The sequence below is a fragment of the Manacus vitellinus genome, unplaced genomic scaffold (assembly GCF_001715985.3).
Source record: "Manacus vitellinus isolate BGI_N305 unplaced genomic scaffold, ASM171598v3 scaffold_1_pilon, whole genome shotgun sequence".
Lineage (NCBI taxonomy): Eukaryota > Metazoa > Chordata > Aves > Passeriformes > Pipridae > Manacus > Manacus vitellinus.
This window is the reverse complement of record NW_021939396.1, coordinates 37,748,745-37,770,791: the sequence shown is the minus strand read 5'-3', so window position 1 is coordinate 37,770,791 and position 22,047 is coordinate 37,748,745. Positions and strand designations below refer to the sequence as shown.

The 22,047-nt window shown below is 40.2% G+C and overlaps 1 protein-coding gene across 1 annotated transcript; it reads right to left on the bottom strand.

The window, feature by feature from the left end:
- Positions 1–603: 603 nt before the first annotated feature.
- On the bottom strand, positions 604–21,615 carry IMPAD1 (inositol monophosphatase domain containing 1). The gene is given in 6 exon segments (XM_018080074.2): positions 604–6,450; positions 7,630–7,791; positions 9,271–9,366; positions 10,285–10,444; positions 21,228–21,440; positions 21,442–21,615. Coding segments are annotated over 6 exon segments (1,077 nt in total). The 3' UTR covers positions 604–6,178.
- Positions 21,616–22,047: the final 432 nt, after the last annotated feature.

The following is a 22,047-nucleotide window of genomic DNA, read 5'->3' as shown; positions in this document are numbered from 1 at the left end:
GACTGTACTGGCACAAAAGCTGCCTGATAACTTTGGTTCCTACCTGGGAAAAGATGAGAATCAGCAAAGCACATCAAGGCCAGTATTACCAGGATGACACGTGACTTCACTGTACATCCAGCCCTGCACATATTAAAGCATCTTTCAACTTATTCCGTGGTTTCACTTACGAAGAGTGGCACATTATTAGAAAAAGGGCTCGTAATGGTACAGTTAGTACCCTACTACTACTATTCTCATGGAAACATGAGACTTGAACAGAATCAATTAACATAATTAGGAAGAGACCTGGAGATGATGTTGGAAAGAAAACTTCTTCAGATCCAAGGAACAATACTATATAGGGGATTTCTAAGCACTCATCTTCACAAACTGACCAACTTTCACAGTAACACACCTATAAAACCAAAACCAGTGAGAACTTGAATTATATTTATCACCTGTCAATAATGATAATCCCTCAGGCAGAAACTCTTACACACATGTGGACATAGCACAGCTGAAGCAACCTGACATGCATTACTAAAAAAAAGAAAAAAAAAACAGCTGGTGCACAAAAAAACAATAAATACCCAACAAAAAGACAAAATATAGAAAAACACCTTCACAGACCAGCAGTTTCAGAGAGTTTATTTATAGAATTATTTCAATTTGGCACACAATTGGAAAATGCTAATACAATTTGGTGGGACAACAGGAAAAATGTTGGAGTGTTGCCAGTCCTTTGGAGAGAAAAAATGAAATGTGAATTACAAATAAGGAAAAATTGGGTTAGGAAATAAGATTATCTAAAAGTAGGCTCTATCAATTGTAGACCATAAAAAAACCTGAAAGACTTAGAGTCTCAAGACCCTGGGATGATGTTTCCGAATGTAGATTGAAGCTGCCAGAGGCAACACAACCCAGGTCATCTGCTCTATTGACACAAGTTGAGCTTTTCAGAACTTACTTTACTGTTCCTGTTTTATCTGGCTTGTTTCTGCTCACAATGGGTTCAGTGGGAATGCTGCTATTGAGTTCAACAAAATCAGGCCTTTCACAGAGGGCCAATGCACCTTCTTTCACAACCAATGAAGCTCTGCACCCAGGAGGCCACAAATGTCAAATGCTTGTAAGATTACACTGAAAAGCTGTTTTGTTTTTGTGTGTTTAACTTCCCCTTAGTCCATTTGCATCTTCTCTGCATGTTCAGTACCACTAAACACATGAACATCTGTGGGTTACCATTATTTTGTTGGCAACTATTACCCTTGTGGTACAATCAGCACATTAGATGTTGGTCCCAAACATTAACACCTTCAGGATGAACTGGATAGTTTACTGCTGGGGCCCTCTCATTTTGTGACTGTCTTCACCTTTGATCTCTCATTTTTCTTTTCCAGATCAACTAAGAAACGAGCAAGGATCAGAAAGGAACAGAGAGGAAGAGCAAAGAGGGAAAAGTGACCACTAATTACTGGCTCCAGAGGAAGCTCCAGTAAGAAATCAGATGAGCACTTCTGAACTTCTCTCAAAAGAGCTGAAAGAGCTGATGTGGCATCTGAAGACCATGAAGTGAAGGCTTCAACAGCTTCTCAATATGAACCGTGAGTGGCACGACCTGCTTGTAGGGTGGGGAGACACTCACAGCAGGTGCCAGCACTTCGTTGTAAGAGCTGCCAAACAGAAGCTGTGGTTCACAGATCAAGCAATTGAGTCCTGAGAGTTACCACATTCTTGTCTCAGCGAGTTACATTACAGTGAAGGGCCTATAGTGCAGTTTTATCATTAAGGATAGCAGATCAGAAGATAAGACCATCGAGCATATTTTGGCAAAGTCAAATCTATAACTGTTTGTGTGAAAGGGCCTAAACATCTAAACCAAAGCATTGAAGAAAGGCTCAGCATGAATGGCCTGACAGAAAACCATCCATGCAGGCTCACCTTGATTACGGGCAGTCCTTTGCACTCTCATCAAGCTTGGGTTTAAAATCTCACAGGCATTTATTTGTGGTTCATTGACTCTTAACTGTATTATTATCTAACCCCTGAAAGACGAGGGAAATTAAATGATCAATGTAATTTAAAAATCAAGAAATAGAAATAAGTGTTTTGTGTTATAATTTCTTCAGCACAGTCATCTGCTTCTTTCCTCTCCACTTCTCTAGTTTGCTCAGGAAACAGATCTGTGCAGAGGTTGGGCATAACTGGGGAGACAGTAGCCTAGAAAAGCAGTTTTGCTATGAGACAAACTGCAACTGGAATTACATCTATGAGACAATGAAGCAGCCAGTCTCTGCTGGCATAACACAGCAGAAGTGCAGCACAACACTTAGTCTCTTCTCACTGCATTGCTCTTGGGGGATACAGATTCCTGGTTTTACCCTGCTAATCCAAGAGTACACAAAATTGAACCACTGTTGTACAACTCCAACAGACAACAGGATGCTACAAAGATGTTGGAATACACTTGTTTATAAACAAAACAGCAGAGATAAATTTCAATGCTGACTCCACTCTCCCCACCCCTGAGCTCCAGCCACTGGCCATTTAAAAAAAATCAAAACTCTTCTCCACATCTGAAGCCAACTAGAAAATCTTCCCACTCTAACAACCATGAAGTAAAAGTAAATGTATGAACCAACATCACTAGATGACTGCAGCTTCACCTATATGGTTAATTCACTATCCAAGTAAGCCATCTCTGCTAAGTATTTTCATTATTATTATGTGCTTTGTAGATTGGAACAGCTCTTATGTAAGTCCATCTGTAAAAGTCTGCCAAACAGGTTAATCTCAAAACCAGTTAAGTACAATATTCAACCCTTTTATTTCTGTGTCCATTTATTTAGAAAACATTCATTCAAGGAATGAAAGCTAGGACTCTTGGTACAGTACTAGGTATCATTTATCTACCATACACTCTTTTTAGCAGAATAAAAAAGAGAAAATACATATGGTTTTAGAATAATTTCACTTTCAATTACCTTAACCATAATAGCCACTCAAAAAAATCCATCCCTGGAAAACCAATACTAAAATAATACATTCTCTTACTTCTCTTATTTGGAACTAGGATGATACCACGATTTTTAGAAAATATATACTTGCGTAGGACTGACCTACATCATGCAATTGTTTTAAGTAGCATCCCTAAAAATGGTATGACAGCTTTATGTGGAAAAGGTTAGGATGCAAAGAACAGTGTTCTAGCCTAGCAGTGAAATACAGGCATGGTACGATTTCCTATCCCTCTGGGCATAAGCTTACATCCACGCTGCTGAGACCAAACAAGTATTTAAGCTAAAACAGCAAAATGATTTAGAATGGAGTGGAAACATAGTCAAAGAAATAGGATATGCTGAGCATTAACGTTGTACGAACAACGCAGTGCACTGACACACGTGCACTAAGCCAGCACTTTTGAATATTTGCTGGTCTGTGTAACAGTTACATTTATTGCAAAATGACATCAGAAACTGATATTCATCAGCTGCTTACCTATTCTCATACCAAAGCAGCTACTTTTTAAACTAGAGTGGGAGACCCCAAGCACTACCTTAAGCCGCAGCTGTGGGAAAACTCTTTGAGCTCAGGCTCTGCTCGAAGTAATCAACTGGGCATTGCACTCTCACCTTTCCTTTGATTTCACAGGAAGTGAGATTAGGCCAATAAGGGTGTCCTGTGACAGGTACTGAACACTGTGATCCATTGCAACAAAGCAATTCAGGACATAAATGGGTCCAAACAAGCACAAGTCTTACTAACAGAAGACTAGGCTCTTTAGCCAGCACATGGAAGGAAGGAGAGGGCTTTTCCTAAGGTATTTGCTTTTCCCTCAACTAAGAGGCAAGTAAGCCCTGATACATTACATAACAGCTTATTTTTCATTTCCCATACAGAAGCTGTCTGATTACAGCTTATGCAAGGAAGTGACAGAAGCATACCCAAAATAAAAGCAGTCACATTTTCACAAGGTAAGTTTACACATGATTTCAGGCTGAATCTAAAATCACAACCTGCCACAGCCTTTGTCTTAATTGCCTATTTAAATATTGTGCATTCAATCCCTGTGACACAAATGGGTTTTTACACTAGGCTAACTAGGGCTATTTCTCATATTTAAATTTTAATCTGTCTTCTTTAACAAATAAACAGGTTTTTTTAATAGGCTCTAAGACATTTAAATCAGCCTTAAAAAGCTGCAGTCTTCTTGTATATTACTAAAACCTTGATATATATCTGGCTTTTTATTCTTCACTGCAGTTTAGAAACTAAACAAGTTTTTGAAATAGATCAGATCCTTTTCAAAAAGGGCATAATCGCTTATTTGTCATAGCATATAGCAGTTTATTAAATTTAAGAACTGGAAGTAAAGTTGCTTTGTGTATTATCTACATATGTAAAAGCTATTTTCAAAGAGCAGCAATAGTGTTAACGTCGGAAAAAACGCTCCCTAAACAAAACTACCCGTACCAAAAGGCTAGTAGGACTAAGCTTCAGTCTACTTTGCCAGTAAGATTGAGGAATAAAAGGCTGTATCCATAGTTCTGCAACATATGAGCAGATCTTCTGGAAATGTGAACTTCAGCTAGAAGTTAAAATCAATATCTAGCCACGCTCCACTACTGCTCTAAAAAGAAAAACCTCTTTTGACTCAGAACTGCAGTTCTGATTAATAGTATGAAAGAAGTTAAAGTCACTAAGAATAAGGTTTAAACAACCTAAGCCTATACTGATTAAACTTCAAACAGAAAACACCTCTATTAATTAAAAATTCTAGCTTTCTTGAGGAGAGAGGGGAAGCTTCTTTACGATAATTCAAACAACAGGTATATTTTAACCTTCTGAAACCCTTGAGGGGGTGCAGAGAACAACAGTGCAGATGGTTACATTTTTGCAGATAGAGCTTCACACATTTTAGAGGTGCAACAAATTGTTATTTGATATCAAAGAACTCACATTCTGTTGTGTATATACTGGATTGGAAAGAACATTTTTCAGTAAAGTTCTGGAGACCCTGCTGTATTTCAAGTGCCACATGTTCTTCAAATTTGCTTAAACAGATTCAAGTTCAAATGGTCTCTCTCTATGTACATTACCACAACCCACAAGCTGTTTGGGATGGCTCAAGAGCTTTCTGCAGAAAAGAGTGCACCTTAAGATAAAAAGACAAAGTTATTTCAAGGGCTGCAGAAAAATTGCTGGTTTATATCTCATGTTGTAAATGGAAATAACCAGTCAACTTACTATTTCTGTTAAACCCATTCCCTATGACTCCATTCAAACAAAAAAAAACAAAACAAAACAAACAAAATAACAGGTACTGAAGGAAGAGGCTGCTTCTATCGGCACTAACACCAAATGATGAACAAGTCCTACGTTAGAGAAAAATCTAGCATGCATCTTCAACACTGTACACAGAAAACAAGGACAAGAAGTAACTGCTAAAAACTATACAAGGAAACACTGCCTTCTTTTAAAAACGTATATGGAAATAATTACACTGATTAATAAAACACCGATATTCACAACCCACCTGAACTAAAACTGGTTTACATCTTCAGGAAAGAAGTTAAAATAGTACAGAACATTTCTTTTTTTTCTCTTAAAAAGCAGGAGTGCCACACTGTCAAAGATAAACTGTTGCTGCATATAGATTTGAATCAACCTTCTTGTGCTTTCCATTCAGGGGATACAGAACGTGAGGTCATGTTTCCTGACAAAACTGTTCACAGTTATCAGATGCCTATTCAAATCAAATTTTTTTAGTACCTAATTCATTATGGAGTTGCTACAACTACAGTAAGATGTAAAAGGTTTCAAGAAATTCCTGTGAGAAATACTTAAGTTATTTTATGAAAAAATTTGGATTTTTCTTTAGTTCACCTACGTTCACTAATATATATGGTATATGCACCTTAAGTATGAGAACTGCATGAAAACAGTTTGAAAAAAATAAACCATAGAAATTGATGTGTGAGGCCATCGGTCCCCTTCCTACTTCTGATTATTATTATTTTATTCTCTTTTAAATACCACCACTGACGAAAACCCAATGCAGGATATAGTCCTCAAACCCACACCAAACTGCTTTGCTTTGCTGTGCATCTTTCCCAGCAGGTTTTCATACCTGCTTCTTCAGACAGAGCATCTGGAGGCTACAAAAGCACAACTTGTACTTCTCCATCAGTCATGTTTATTTGTGTGATGTTTTTTCCAGATCTGGAAGTTTTTCAATTAGTGCTTTATGGTTCATGTTGATACTGGCTATAAGTCCTCCCTCATTGCCATCTGAGCCAGTATAACTGATTTCTTCACCAGTCAGGGTAGTCATATGGCCACCCAATGCTCTCAACACTGCATTTCCAGCACATATGTCCCACTTCTTAATGTAGGTGACATGGATATACACGTCAGCTTCTTCTTGATTCTTCTCAGGCACATCAAGGAGGGCCAACACTTTATAACCTAGAAGAAATGGGCAGAAGTAAAAAAGAAAAAAAAATAAACCAGGTTTTCCTGTAGAGACATATTAAAAGAACAAGATCAGAAACTCAAATATAGTTCTGCTCTTACATTTATACCCGTATGCCTCGATCCCTGTATCATGCTGAAGTCTACCTTTTTCTTCCTGGCTTTTTATTACAATTGAAAGAAGATGCATACACCACTCTAATAAAGCAACTCAGCACAGGGTATTCCCCTTTATCATTCATTATGCAGTACAAAGTCATTGTTCAAAATAGTACTCTTTCTTTTATGGAATTTTTTTAGTTTTCCAACTCTTTGACCGATATTCTTGTTTCATTAAACTGTTTCTTTCTTTATCTTATACAGAGCCAAACCCTGGAGAAGATTGGCTATGATCAAATACACTTACACTTTCTTTATCATAAGAAGTTCAGATTAAGTATCAAGAACCAATGCAAGATATTCTTGACTAAACAATCTCTAGGGCAGCTATGGCTTTCCACATTAAAGACACAGAAAGATACATTTCTGTAAAATTCAAACTCTGCATGGCTTTTCTCAGACTTTAAAACTGCTAATGCCTCACACTAGTGCCTCACATATTTGCATTCTGTGAGTAACATGCACAAGGATATTGTGTAGGTAAAAAGTATGCTAAAAACCTCTTTGAATTGAGTATGAGGCAGATAAAAATGGACTATAGTGACACTAGTTTTCTCTTTTGACATAAATGCAAGAAATAGTACCAAACTTTCACAGCTTTTTTCTTAATACTCTTTTAATCAAACATAAGAATAGTTAACTAACAACCAACAGATTCTCTTCCATGATTCTGTCTGTGGTCACATAACCCTTTTTCTCCCACTGAGGCATCAGTGACTTCAAAGAACACACATTAGTCTGTTCAATGAAAGGACCACAACAACATTGCTGGTCCAGCCTAAGAGTCACCAACATACTGACTTGTGAATAGCCTGAAGCCTTAACTAAGGTTGCATCTACGTCCCTAGACACAACTGTGTTCCTATTGTCAAGTGCTTGCTTTTAGGGATGTGAAGATCAAAAAGCAAGAGGAAAAAGAGGAGATGCCACAGATACATTCTTCTGTCTGATAAAAGCTACACTGTTAAAACATTCAAAAGCAATAAAAGGGATAGGATGCTTAAAGAACCAAACCTGCTCCACCAGCGGGGATTATCACAGTTTTATTTCCAAATGTCTGCCGTGCAACCTGCTCAACTTTTCCTGCATGGGAGCGGGATACAATAATCCTTGGAGTTTTCTCATTGTAGGAGGAACGAGCTTTTATGTTCGACCCACCATCCACCATTGCCCAAGCTACAAAAGAAACACAAATTCTGCTAAGATTTACAAAAGAGAATCTCTGTTAGGTGTGGAGATAAAAAATGTTATTGAGTCATTCTGCTCAGAAGGATAGTGATGCTAAGGAAGGAAATAGCTCAGGAGGATAGCAATACAAAGAAAAACATTCAGTGCTGTATTTCAGAGAACTGAATTTAGAATACACAACTTCCCACGTGTTTCACCGTGAGGTTCAAAGCCAAGCTTGGTAGGTGGCATCCCCTAACCATTAATCTGACACTTACTCAGCAAAGTAACCAGCAATTTCATCTCACTAGAGGGCGAGATTGTATGGCAACAGACTGAGCTATGTGTGATAACAATGCCGACTGCCCTTTATCACTTTTTATTTGTGTGGCACTATTAGGAACAATCCTATGCATAACATATTGGTATTTCCAGCTTGGAAAATGAATACTTGTCACACAGAATGACAGAATTCATTGCATCTCATCTAGTGCCGTGTCTGAGTATTTCACACTTCACTATTTTTAAAGGAGATAAATTTTTAACATTACAATGCTAAACCCTCATTTCTTCAGATAGATATTGATACATAGAAAAATGTTCCAAACCCTCTATGATTCTTGAAGCATACTGGAATATAGCACATACTTTAAAGATCAGAAATTAATTTCATATTTAAAGACAGTAAAATATTAGGACAAAATATTGAGTGTTCAGTGGGCCCTAAAAAGAAAACAAATACAAAATACCTTTATTCATTTAGTTTTTATGCTAGACCTACTGCATAACTTCAGAACTCTAGAGGTCAGTATTGCCTAAGGGAAACTGTAAACAGAACTTCTTGTTCCAAAGACATAGCAAGACATGAATACTTAAACTACTTTGAAGCCTTCAGAAGTGCACACACATTGCCAAACTTACAGCAATGCTCGCTGATACACCATTAATACTAAAGAATTAATTACTTCACAGTTGTGGCATTAAAAGCATGGCAGATAATCAATAAGGCGGTGCTAGACAGTCTTGCCTGTAACATACAAACAGTTGCCATTAAGATCTTTAATCAATCTTTGTTATTCACACTGAATAAACACAGCTCCTGGGTATAATATTACAGACCCAAGTTATTCTGCTGAATGAACAAAGAATTCTTTTCTGCTAAAGACTAAAAGCAAACATAAGACTGGTCAGTATTTGTAGGTTTAACTTTTTTGGTTTGCTATAAGCACTCTGATTGAAGAGGTCTTAATTCCTAAACATATTTTCAGTTAGTTTGTATTAAATGCATCATTTTTTTGTTAAACAAGGACAGCCATTTCATTTGCGGTTTATAGCACAGAACACATCTGCAGCCCTGATTATGAGGTCTGCAGCAGTGATCTTTTACCCCAGGTACTATTTTCTCACTGATACCTAGAGATGTTGTCTGTTAATTTTAATTAACACTATGGCTGATGATGATGGAAACATGTGAAGGTATGAAGGTACCTGTATATGATGAGAATGGCTTGTGTATCACTCCTATTACTGGTTTACCATTTACAGCCACACAAACCATTGTGGTGACATACTGTCGAAGATCCTCTGTGGGGAAAACAAGAAAGTGAGCAAGTTTACAATCAGATGCCAAGAACAGAAAAAGAAAAAAGACATGAGATTATAGAAATGTTCTCTGAAGACTAGTCCACATTCTGCCTCTTGCAATTAAGTAGCTTTGATGTATTTTCAAATAACCTTGCAGTTTTCAAAAGACTTTAAAGGCTGTTTAGTTTTCCAGCAACTTTTCCTGTTCAGTAGAAGTAACCTATACTACCAGATCTAATACTAACAGCTGTGTCTTATGTAGCACATATTTTCATGGAAATCTGTGCCCCTACATTCTCCTTTCTCTGCCTAACCTCCTATCATCTATTGGTTCAAAAGTGATATTCAAATACCAAGGAACGTTCACAGGAAAAGATGATTGCATCAATGAAATATTCACAAAAAAATTCTATTTGTTCTGCAGTACTTATCAGCATGAATTTTAGTTTAGATTACCTTGAACTTCTTACATGACATCCAAAGACTGAATCATGCATGCCTTTTTTAAAAAAGTATAACAAAAATTTTCTTTTATCAAGTTAAATAGAATATTTACTTAGGATTCCCCTTAAATAAACAAGACCCAAAATCTGAGATACTTAGTGTTGCCACAGTAATAAGTGAAATAAAGAAATGTGTAATTCCAGTAGAATCCATAACTGAGTTACCATTTATTATAGCAATTACTTAGCTGTGAGAAATACCAAAGTAATTTCAGAGCTGGAATATATAAAAGTAAACGCTGTGATCTGGGAACTATAGAAATTTCATTATGCAATTTGTTCAATTGAAATCACACTAGCTTTGACATAACACAATTTAACAAGAGATGTCATTTTAAATACTTACTATTTTGTTTCCAGTATAAAAGGTAGACATCAGAATTACACACATGATTTGTCAACAAGAATCAGCTACCTGTGTATTCTTGTGTAGCATCTAACGGATCGATCCAGACAGTAACACTTTCTGCTGGAACCTCTTTAGGCTGTATTTTTTGCTTTATGTCTTCAGGAATACTGTGATCCCAAGGGACTGTCTCCTGATCAGCTGTATCAACACGCTCCTCAGAATTTATCTGTGATAAGACAACAAAAGTAGTTGCATTAACTTATGAGACAAGGTAACTGTAGTACTTGGGAAAATTATAGGTTTGCTCATATTTTCTCCTTCTTCCTTCACCTCTAGCTCAAAGTGCATGAATTACTCATTTTTTCAGCAGCTCACAAACTATTACCATCATGTTACAAGCAATGGAAAACCACAATCAAGAATTTTACTGTGAACCACACCACAGCTAGACACTGATGCTTTGGCTGCAACTCTCCCTACTGAAAACTCCCACAGTATGAATTGCATTTTTTAAAAAAATCAATATTTAAATGCAGTTGCTTCAAAGACTACCAGCAGAACATTTGACTATGGAGAATCATACAGTATACAGATAGTAGGGGTATAATATTCAATTTATACAGATCAGTAGCTGCATATTGAAATGTGCAGATACACTATAAACAGGTATTTTGCAGACTGTGTATGACTTGGACAATTAGGCATATTTATTCCTGCTGCCAGCATTGAGTTACAGCCAAAAATCTAAGAAGCTCAACTGAATGTAACCATTACACAAACACAAATTAGTAACATCCCATATCTGTCTTTAGGGCAGGTCCTAAGATGGCCCATGAAGAATAGTTATAAACAACAGTCAAAGGTCACATTTAAGCCTATTGTCACCTGCTGCCTAGCTTAATGAATTTTATTCCACACCAGAGGGCATTTCAGTATGCCAAATAGAGTTTGGTCCAGTAGCTGAGCACACAGCATCAACCTCTTGAATGGAATAATGTTCTGTAAAACCCAATATAATGTCATTGTGACTACAGCAGCACCACATTTTTGGATCACAAGAGATGCAGTTGTCACAAAATACTGTATGTAATGATCTCTCATGTTACCAAAACATTGCATAACCTGGCAGGAAGAACCACTGTTCCACTGATTACTCAGCAGGATGATGACACTTATGGCTTAGATGTACAGGTTAGATGTCTGAAGCCGAGTGTAACCAACCTGGACTTTTAGGCTATTGTAGAATATGAGAACGCAAGCTTTTTTATTCTTGCTAAATTTAAAGGTGTCTTCCTCTAATATAATTCTAAAGGGTTGCCAAACTGATTAGTTCCCAAGTCCAGTCAAGCCAAAATAGTAGGTGCACATGGCATGCAATGTATCTACAACCTAGAACCACCAATTTCCCTTTACTTGCTACAGATAGGGTCAAGATGATAGTTCAGATTCAAGTACCTGAACTTGAATAAGCAGATAAGTCCCTTCTGACTAAAACAGCTTATTACAGATGTTGTAGGCAACTGACACTGAAAGACAATTAAAATGAAGCAGCTATAAGACTACGTTTGAATGTGACAGCCTTTGTAAGAGCAAGATTTTTACATAATTCACATCGTGACAAGAAAAGACATCACACACACCTCAACTGTAACAGATATTTAGCAAAGAGTTTAGTCACCTTCTCCAACAGAATTCAAAAAGAAAAAGCAAGCAGAGCTGCAGCTACTCCAGCCATACATCATAGCTGTCTTCTCACGTAAAACCAGTATCTAAAGCATTGTATGCCAGACACAGAACCCTTGAAGTTGCCGTGACATTTACAAATTAAACATCTGTCACTGTACAATAAACCTGATGATTGTGTTTTCCCCTAGGGAAAACGGTGCTGCAAAGTCAAGATGAGTAGTTTCACAGACTTGGCAGGCTCAACACAGCCCCTGGGCAGTCTAAGTTCAGCACATTACATACCACTATAAAAGAAACATTTCCTCAACAGAAGAAAGAGGCCTTCAAAAAGTTAAAGGGTTGGAACCAATGCTCAAAAGGAAGAGTATCTCGTTAAACCTGTTGTTACAGTACACTAAAAGTCAGAAACTATCTGAAAGGTATTGTTTTCAGAGAAAGATCTCCTAAGTAGTCTAAATTTTGCAGTGGTGGCCATGACACCGTAGTATTCATAATGCTTGTGAAGAGTCTCCTTCAACAGCCATAATTATTCTGTCAGGAAAAAAAAACAACGGAGAAATAGTGCTAAGGTTGCAGAGCCATCTGAAGAAAATAAATTAAAAAAAATAATCAACTGAGTCACTAGTTCTTCCATTCATATGACCATTTACTCTGTAGTTGTGGCTAAATACTCCATAAATAATAGATCAAATAGTAATGCATAGCCATTCCAAAATATGCAGCTATTAAAATTATTGTTAGAAAGTTACAGTATAGGTTTTGCAGGACATAGTCACCTGAGAGAAAATCACCAACCCTTAATACTGGGAACTTCTTTTATTCCTCCTTTTTTTTTTTTTTAATGCAGGAGAATATACTCAGAAACATGTCTTTGTGTTATATGATGTCCCTTCTTACATGTCATTCTCATTTGCTGGATGCCTCCAGAAGCCATGACCTTATAATTGAAACTTTTCTGAAGTGATATGAATATGTAGTTGACTGCATTCCCAAATCTTCACTCACAAATTAGAAGCAGCTATGGTAGAAAGACAATCATAACACCAAACATTTTAGACAACAGAGCTTGTTTCAGCCAGATGCTCTGAGTCAATTAACCTGATACACTAGTGTAAATAAAGTTTACATGCATGCTATCATATAGAGAACTTTGCCTACTCCTAAGAGTCACACTTAGATAGTAACCCATCATGCAAGAACTTGAGATAGCAAGCATAAGACAGGAATAAATTACTATTTGGAGTTACCCGCCCAACAGCCGTAATGTGTAAAAGCCCATTTTGGCAAGTTCTGGAAGCTGCCCACTGACACCAAGCTTAACTACATTTCAGCAATCTTCCCCAGTTATGCTTAAAGCAAAAGCCTTCCTCACAAAGAACTGCATCAAATACAGAGGTTTAATATAATATATGTAAATCAGTGCATGGAATACTGCTGAAAAAAAAATTCATAAACAAGGCAGTCTGGCTGCATCTTGACAGCACAGAGCTTCCTCAAACTGAGCCTGTGAGGTGCAGGAATTCCATAAGGAACAAGGGATGCCGCTTATGGGAGCCAGCAGCAGATGTCCAATGGCAACACCAGGATCAGCCCACAGTGCATCTTCCAAAACATCCAGGTGTTTCCAGCCTTCAGGAAACTCTTGCACAGAGAACACTCCCCTCCAGCACATTGGTGGCTGGAATATAGACCTGCTCAGGGACACAGGAAGCAACTCCAGTGTACTACGAACCTGTCTGGATAAATGCAGTACTTTTAATAAAGAGCCAACAGTCCTGACCATGTAAAGACTTCAGGGAACCTCACAGTGGTTCTTTGTCCTGTGTGGGGATACTCCCTACCAGCACTTCATGATGTCTTTGTGGCAGCTCATCACCCAAAAAGCCTACTTGAATACTAGCTAGGTGTCCGTGGCATGGTCCACAACCTCAGGCTTTTTCCTGGTTTAAAAGAGGAGGACACAACTGCAGTTTTGCCTTTGAATTCACCCATTAAAGATAAATTAAACTGAAAAAATATATGTTAAAAAAATAAATAGAAGCTTCTTTCAAATACATAGGTGATTTTTTAAAAACATGCATCAGTACATGAAAATGCAATGCTTTTCTTAGAAAGTGTTTGGTGGTACGTGAATTTGTTTTAAATTTAGTACTCCCCCTTCTTCCCCACATACTTTATACAGCCCAACATTCATTTTGTATTTTAATATACAAATAATCCAGCATCTTGAAAAAGATCAGGTTGCACAGCTACCTATTCCTGAGAGCATCAATATCCCCATTTGACAATTAAGTCCTCTCAAATCCAAATTTTAGTGCTGTTTTATTAGAAAATAAAACAACACAAATACTATCACACCTCTATTATAAAGAAGAAATACTCATTAAGATAGTTAAACTAACAAAAATAAAACAGACACAAAACAACAGAGTACAGGTAACAACAAAAGACAACGTGCACCCGTCGGAATGTTGTAAGAGTATTCCAGGTATTACACTTCAATAACAGAGACTGAAATATGTTGCCTAGAGAGGTAGTAGATGCCCCATTCCTGGAAGAGTTCAAGGTCAGGTTGGACAGGGCTCTGAGCAACCTGATCGAGTTGAAGATGTCCCAGTTTCTCTTCTGGGACAGACTGCCAGGGGGTTGGACTAGATGGCCTTTAAAAGTCTCTTCCAACCCCAAATTTTCTGTGATTCAATAGATAAGTCTATTGATTTGAATGCGACCATGAAAATGAAAAGCCTGGAGGCCTAGACAAAATAGCATGCACAGGGGAGCATAAGTAAAACATTAATAGATGTTTGTCTGTTTTGTTAGTGCACTAACACTGCATGACCTACACAGCCACTTCACTAGCAACGATGCAGTGTAAGCATTATGCATACCCAAGACTCAACTTTGCCATCTGTATTCACCTGAGTGGAGATGGAGGAAAGAAGTGGAGAGACAGAAGTAAATGCAAACATTTACAAACAATAAGGCAACAATGATTCCAATTTTCTGGCTGACTGAGAAATGTCCTCTGTGGACAGTAGAAGATATTTTACACTACATATATCCTCTGGACTAATGTCCAGAGCAACTAGTAAGAGTTCAGGTTCATGTCTGTCCAATCTGGTGGCCTTCTACGATGGAGTGACTGCAACAGTTGACAAGAGAAGATCAACTGGTGTCATCTGACCAGACTTCTGTAAGGTCTTTGACATGGTCTCACATGACATCATTATCTCCAAATCGGAGGGACATGGATTTGAAGGGTAGACTATTTAGTGGATAAGGAATCGGATGGATGGATGCTGCCAGAATGTTGTGCTCAATGGCTCTACACCCATGTGGAAGCCAGTGACGAACGGTGTCCCTCATGGCTGTGTTTTGGGACTCATCCTCTTTAAAATCTTCATCAATTATATAGTAAGATCAAGTGCAAGTGCACCCTCAGCAAGTTTGCAGATGACATGAAGCTGAGCAGTGCAGTTGACACAACAGAAAGGACACCTTTTGGAAAAACCTACACAAACTTGAGAAGTTGGCTCACGAGAACCTCATGAAGTTCAACAAGTCCAAGTGCAAGGTGCTGCATCTGGGTTGGGGCAACACCAGGCATGAGTACAGACTGGGAGATGAACTCATTGAGAGCAGCATAATGGAGAAGGACTCGGGGTCCTTGTGGATGAAAAGCTGGACATGAGCTAACAGTGTGTGCTCACAGCCCAAAAGGCCAACTACCTCCTGGGATGCATGGCCAGCAGGTGGAGGGAGGTGATTCTCCCCCTCTACTCTGTCCTTACGAGACCCCACCTGCAGTATTGCAACCATCCCTCAAAGTGCTCAAGGCCAGATTGGATGTGTCTTTGAGCAGCTTGGTCTAGTGGAAGCTGTCCCTGCTCACGGCACGGAGGTTGGAAGAAGATGATCTTTAAAGTCCCTTCCAACCCAAACCATTCTACAACTCTAGGATACCCACAACTATACACCTTGAAAAGTGTACTGACCTATTAGCTGGCTCCATGGAACTGTACTTGATTTGCTCTTACTTGACTGTGCTTCAGAGATGTCACAACTCAGGGGAGAGAGGTTCAACAAGCAGTCTTTGGGCCTTCTCACACTTACAGACCAAGCCTCAACCCTTCATCTGCTGTTGTTGCACTGCACCAAAGAGCAACATGCCCTTATACCCACTGCACTACAATCAGATTGTTTTACCTCCATTGGCTCTGCTTCTCTGCTTTTTTCCCCAAATGTATCAGAGGTGAAAGCTGTCTCAGCTTCTCAGAGCGTCTGTACATACACAAATTGTGTGAAGGAATCAGATGCCAAAACCTCTGAATGTAAACACCCACTTGACAAGTCAGGACATAAATATGCACAACAGCAGAACACTCTCCAGGAAAGCAAAAAGCAGTCAAAGCACCATATTTCCAGTATCTGAGGAAAGTATCTAACCTACCACAGTTATGAAACAGGGCTCCAGAATCTGTTACAGAAGGAAGGATGTGCATTCACACCAATACTTAGCTCACATGTAGCCAGGACCACTCATGATCCCTCCTTTCCAACTTTTGAACTTGTGGGTGGTGAGTAGCAGTTTTCACTACGAATGAAAGCTGCTTCTTGAAAGCTTATGCTACTTGACTTCAAAATGAATGCAAACTCGGAAATCAAAATAACACTTTTTAAGTTTAAAATGTCTTTAAGCTTTAAACAATTTGAGTAGTTGCATCAAACACCAATGCCTGATTCCAGCATTATCATGCACAAACTTGAAATGAGTTTTAAACTGGGAAAGAGATAGAAAAGTTTGGATTCAGGACAGCAGGAAGACTCAAAAAGATGCTCAAAGAGAAAGACTGGGACAGAGGAAGACTTGACTTCCACCACAGTCACAATAAAAAAAAAAAGGAACAAATAAGATGAAACTCCATTCAGTATTTACACTAGAAAATAAGACATATAGTTGGGGCAACTATAGAACATAATTTAATGCACTGGTCAAAAATAAGCCGAAACAGCTCAAAAAGAGAGTGTAGGAGAGAATTAAATCAGACAGATAAGACTGAAGTCTTCATCCTGTGAAAATAATGATAGTACAGTGCAGAAGCAAAATTGTCACTTTAAAATTGGCTTTTTCACAGTCAGAGCACAGAGAATGTGGTCGAAATGCAAGTCTAAGGAACACACTGTCCTCCGTCAATCACCCCTGCCTTTGTGACCAAGTATGACTGCTCCTTCAGATGTGTTGAAGATGGCCCATAATGGGAAATGAACCAGGGTATTCCTAAATAGCCTTTACTTTAAATTTTTACCTTGGATACATTCAGTTATCAAGCTCCTGACACTGACTCCCAGACTAGCCATGTAAGAGCCTGAGGCACAGTGCTGAGAGAGATCTTTTACCAGGTAATGCTGCTGAAACCCCAGTATCATGAGATCATTTCTTCACAGAAGCTCTTCTGAGCAAAACATACTAGTGTTTCTGGCCAGTCTCTAATTGAATTTGGAAAGACTACCTCCCCAGTCCACTCTCCTCCCAGCAGCAAGGCTGGCTCAATCATGTCCTTAATCTTCTCACCTAAATCCCATCCCACTCCTTATTGTACCACCACTGTAGTGTAGCCCAAGAAATAAATAGGGCTGCATGGAGAACCAACCAGAAGAGCAGAGAAGCAACCCAGAAAAGATAAACAAGATGAATAAAAAATGAAAAGGAGCAGAGGGGATGATTACAGCTGGATCAGAGCTTTAACTCATTCTCAGCACGACAAATAGATGAGGACAACATACTGGTGCAGTGAACACCTCAAGCCTGTAACTGCAGTTAAGAAACCGCTGCATATATTTTAGCATTAAGTATATTTTAAAATCAACTGTACAGACAGACCTCAGGGAATACACATGCAAATATTCATTGCTGAGTGATCAGACAACACTGCATAACACCCAAGTTACCCAACTGACTTTCCCCTTCCTCCCTTATTTTTCTCACCCCTGTTTCTGAGGGATATAAACACAAGACTCAACACCATTCAATCTACTGCACAGTGATAAAACAGAATTGATCTGCTTCTCTTTGGTTTTACCTAACATAACTTTGAGAAGTCTTGAACTGCATCTATTTATATCAAACAGAGCAAATGATGTAAGCAGTTGAGTTGTTCTTCCTCTCTACAGACAACAACTTTACATAAAAGAACAAAGACAAAATATTTCCTGTGTGTTTTTTCCCCTAAGATTTTGAAAGTTTTTTTATAAATCCTAGTATTGTAAGACTTTTTCCAGATTTATTTCAGCTTCTGCAAGTGAGAAGCCTAACTTGTCTATCTTCTCTTAATAACCACACCTTAAGAGAAGATCTGCTTCAGATAGTTTACCTGCTTTCCTTTTTTATGTCCAGCAGCACAAAATAGGGAACCCAAGGCTGCTCACTGACAAGTTTATTTCAGCCAAATGCTTTCTCCCCTTGGTTATTTTGAAACATTGGAAAGCCATGGCTATTCTTAAGAATCACAGAATAATAGAATGGTTTGGGCTGGAAGGGACCTTCAAGATAATCTTGTTCGAACTCTCCTGCCATGGGCTGGGACATCTTCCACTAGACCAAGCCTTATCCTGCCTAACTCTGAACAGTTTCACAGAGGGATCACCCACAGCTTCTCTGGATAACCGGTTCCAGTGCCTCACCACTCTCACAGTAAAGAATTTTTTCTTAATATCTAATCTAAACTTGCCCTCCTTCAGTTTAAAGCCATTCCCCCTTGTCCTGTCACTATATGCTCTTCTAAAAAGTACTCCTCCAGCTCTCTTGTAGCCCCCTTCAGGTACTGAAAGGCCACTATAATGTCTCCCCAGAGCCTTCTTTTCCCCAGACTGAACAAACCCATTTCCTTTGCTTTATAGGCATATTTTAGCACCTAGCTTTTGTGCTGGTTCATCTTCTTCCCGGCTGCAGCATTTGGCACCCCTTTAAATACTGAAGTACCTCTGTTAGGCTCAAGGATTTCATTATCTGAGAAAATTAGCATTTAGCCTAAACTTACTTTTGGAATTATTTCAGTTTTTGTTTGACAGCTTTTATTAGCAGCATCTTCTCTTGCAAGGAGAGAAGAGGGGATTTATTTGACTTCAATGTCTTTTATTCTAGAGTGTCACTCTGTATAGGGGGATAAGGCTACAGATATAAAGTAAGATACTTCTTATGAGATGCAATTTGATACTGTCCTAGAAAATCCTCTGTAATCCTTATATTAACATCAAAACTGCAGCAGGTCTGTTCTACGAAAGAGCTGAAGTTTTAGATGTGTTGTTCTGAAGTTATACATGCAGGATTTGCAGATGGAGGTGATATCTTGTCTTTACACCTGAGAAGTGTATATAGTATGTATATAGTAAAAGAAAGCTTTTATTTTGGTTTGGGCAAATGTTTATGAATACATCTTCATCACAGACTTTAAGAGACAGAATGTCTTATTAGTATATACAGCTTAGTGAATATTTTTAAACACCAGTGAAATAAGCTGTTATTATCCACATCATGGACTGAGAATACTAAACATCCCAGAGTTTATCTGTCAGATTGAATAACTCCTGACCACCTGAAAAATCTGTCAAATGCATTCTTCCTGGACATCCTCAATGCTCCAGCTCAGTCAATCTGAGGAGGAGCGGGGAAAAGGGAAAGACATATGCCTGGTATTTACCAGTTCCACAGACCTATACACACATTTTTGTCTTCATACTGCTTTTGAGAACACATCTGCATTTTATACAGTACCATCTATTCTTAAACACTAGCAGCACGAGTCAACTGTAAGAAAAATGAAAAACAGTACTGAAGTTCTTTAAAAGTAGATGTTTGAAGACAGCACCCTCTAAGAGAAAGACACACAAGTCAGACTGTCACTGCTAAGAATCCCAGGCACCACAGTGGAGTTCACACATGTGACCACAGACACAGAACAGTTCACTGAGTTCTTCAAGCGCAGACCAAAATCCAGTCTTCTCTAGAAGCACAGGCAACTCTTATATCTAGATTAATGAAGTCACTCTGTCTGTGAAAGGGGAGAAAGCAAATAGGTTTCAGGCTGTGACCCAGGTAAGCTGTAATGCCAAGCTCCATGAGGACACTGAATAATAAAAGAGAATAGGGGTCAATACTTTTTCCTCCTTTAACGTAGAGCCTGTGAAGTTGGTTTGTCCCTGACATACAGAACCTTCATGATTTTTCTGTACGGGAAGATTCATCACATATCAAGTTTATTTCAAACACTGAAGAATTTGTTGTTTCTTTAGATTTCATATTCAACAGATTCTTTAAAACACTTTAAAACCCCACCAAATCCAAACAAACAAAAAATGACACACTACCCTGAGGAACTTCCAAAATAGTCACTGAAAACTCACTGTGTAGTAACTAAACAACTAAAATATAAATATAACTACTTTTTCTCTCAACCTGTCCAGGAGAAGCATGCAATCACTACCTTTTAAATCCAAATTTAGGGGTTTCTAGCCATTTCAAATGACTGTGAAAAACTAAGGAATTTACCATCGAGACAGCAGTTCCCATTTACTGAAGCAAAAGCAGAAACAATGCCAATAAACCCCCAAAAGCCTCAAAGTATAGTTCTGGTTTGGGTGTGACTTGAAGCATTAGACGCAGATTTCAGAAGCGAAGGAGAGCAGGGAGGGGTGCGTACACCTCTGAAAACAAAGTAAACTCATTTGCCCACAGTAGGCAGTGCTCCACAGCGTGACACAGCTGTTAACTTATCTGCTGTCCCACAGTCGCGAGAGATAAACACCGTTACTGCGGCGCTATGTTCCTAAACCTCAGATTCCAAATCGCTTCTCCCCGTTCCTGGCTCTTCCTCTAACTGAAGGCAGGAAAGACAACTACGAAAATAACAGCATTCCTAATCTCAGCACCTTAAGCATACGTGGAATTTGCGCTGCGAAATTACTTGTATCCTTAACCAGAGAATGCATAATCCTCAACGGTGAGACTCGGTGTTTCCCGCACCCCTCCATGCCCGTATTATTTCGTACTCTATCACCTCGCGTGGCTTCGCTTACAACACGCACCAACTCCTTCCCCTGCAACCCAACACCCCCGGCAACAAGCATGAGGTGGCACTGACACAAATTCAGCGTGAGGGGAAGGAAAAAACGCAATTCGAGGGCAGTGCTTCCCGCCAGCGGTTACAGACCGGAGAGGCGCCGGTGACGAGTAGCCCAGCTGGGGCTCCACACCGGTACTGTAGCGGGGTCTACCAGGCACGGCCTTCGGCAGCCCCCCGGCCCCGCAGCGGGAGCCGGACACCCACCTGCACGGCGGGGAAGGCGCTCTTCAGCAGGTAGAACATCCTGCGGTTGGAGAGGAGGTCGCCGGTCGTCAGCTGCTCCTCGGCCCCCTCCCGCGTCTTCCCCTTCGCCTTGGCGTTGAGGACGTTCCCCTCGCGGACCCGCTTCACCTCCTCCCCGCCCCTGGTGGCGGCCAGGACGGACACGGCCAGCAGCTCCCGCAGGTCCACGGCGGCCGCCGCCGCGGAGCCGTGCGGCGTCTCGGGCCCGGGCGGCTGCCGGCTCGCTCAGCATGAAGAAGGCAAAGCGGCCGGCCAGGAAGCGGAGGTAGAGGTGGTAGAGGACGCCCAGCCCCAGCAGGCAGAACACGGCCATGCCGAGCGGCGAGAGGCGGATGCCCATGGGGGCCATGGCCGCGGGGCAGGGGGGGCCGCGGGCAGGGGGCCGCCGCGGGACGGGCGGGCGGCGGGCCGGGCGCTCAGCCAGCCCCTGGCACACGCCGGGGCGCTCGCTCCCTCTGCGCCGGCGGGGCCGGACCGCTCGGGCTCCGGCGGCGCGGCAGCGCGCCGTCTGTATCCGGGTCAGGGCGAAGGCGGAGCCCGCGGTTTCGCACTGAGCATGTCCCGCTGCCCGCGGGTGGGACCGTCCGCGCCGCTGCTGGGGCCCGGGCGGGAGGCACTTGGAATAGCTGTGTTACCTGCCGTGGGCATTCCTGGCAGCACACGCTGCCCCTCGCGCGCTGGTGGTCCTGAACGGTGTAGTTTGGGGTGATTTTTTTCCCTCTCATCTCCTTCTAGGCAGCAGGTGCGCCAGGAGCCCACAGCGGCGGAGCCGAGGGAGCTG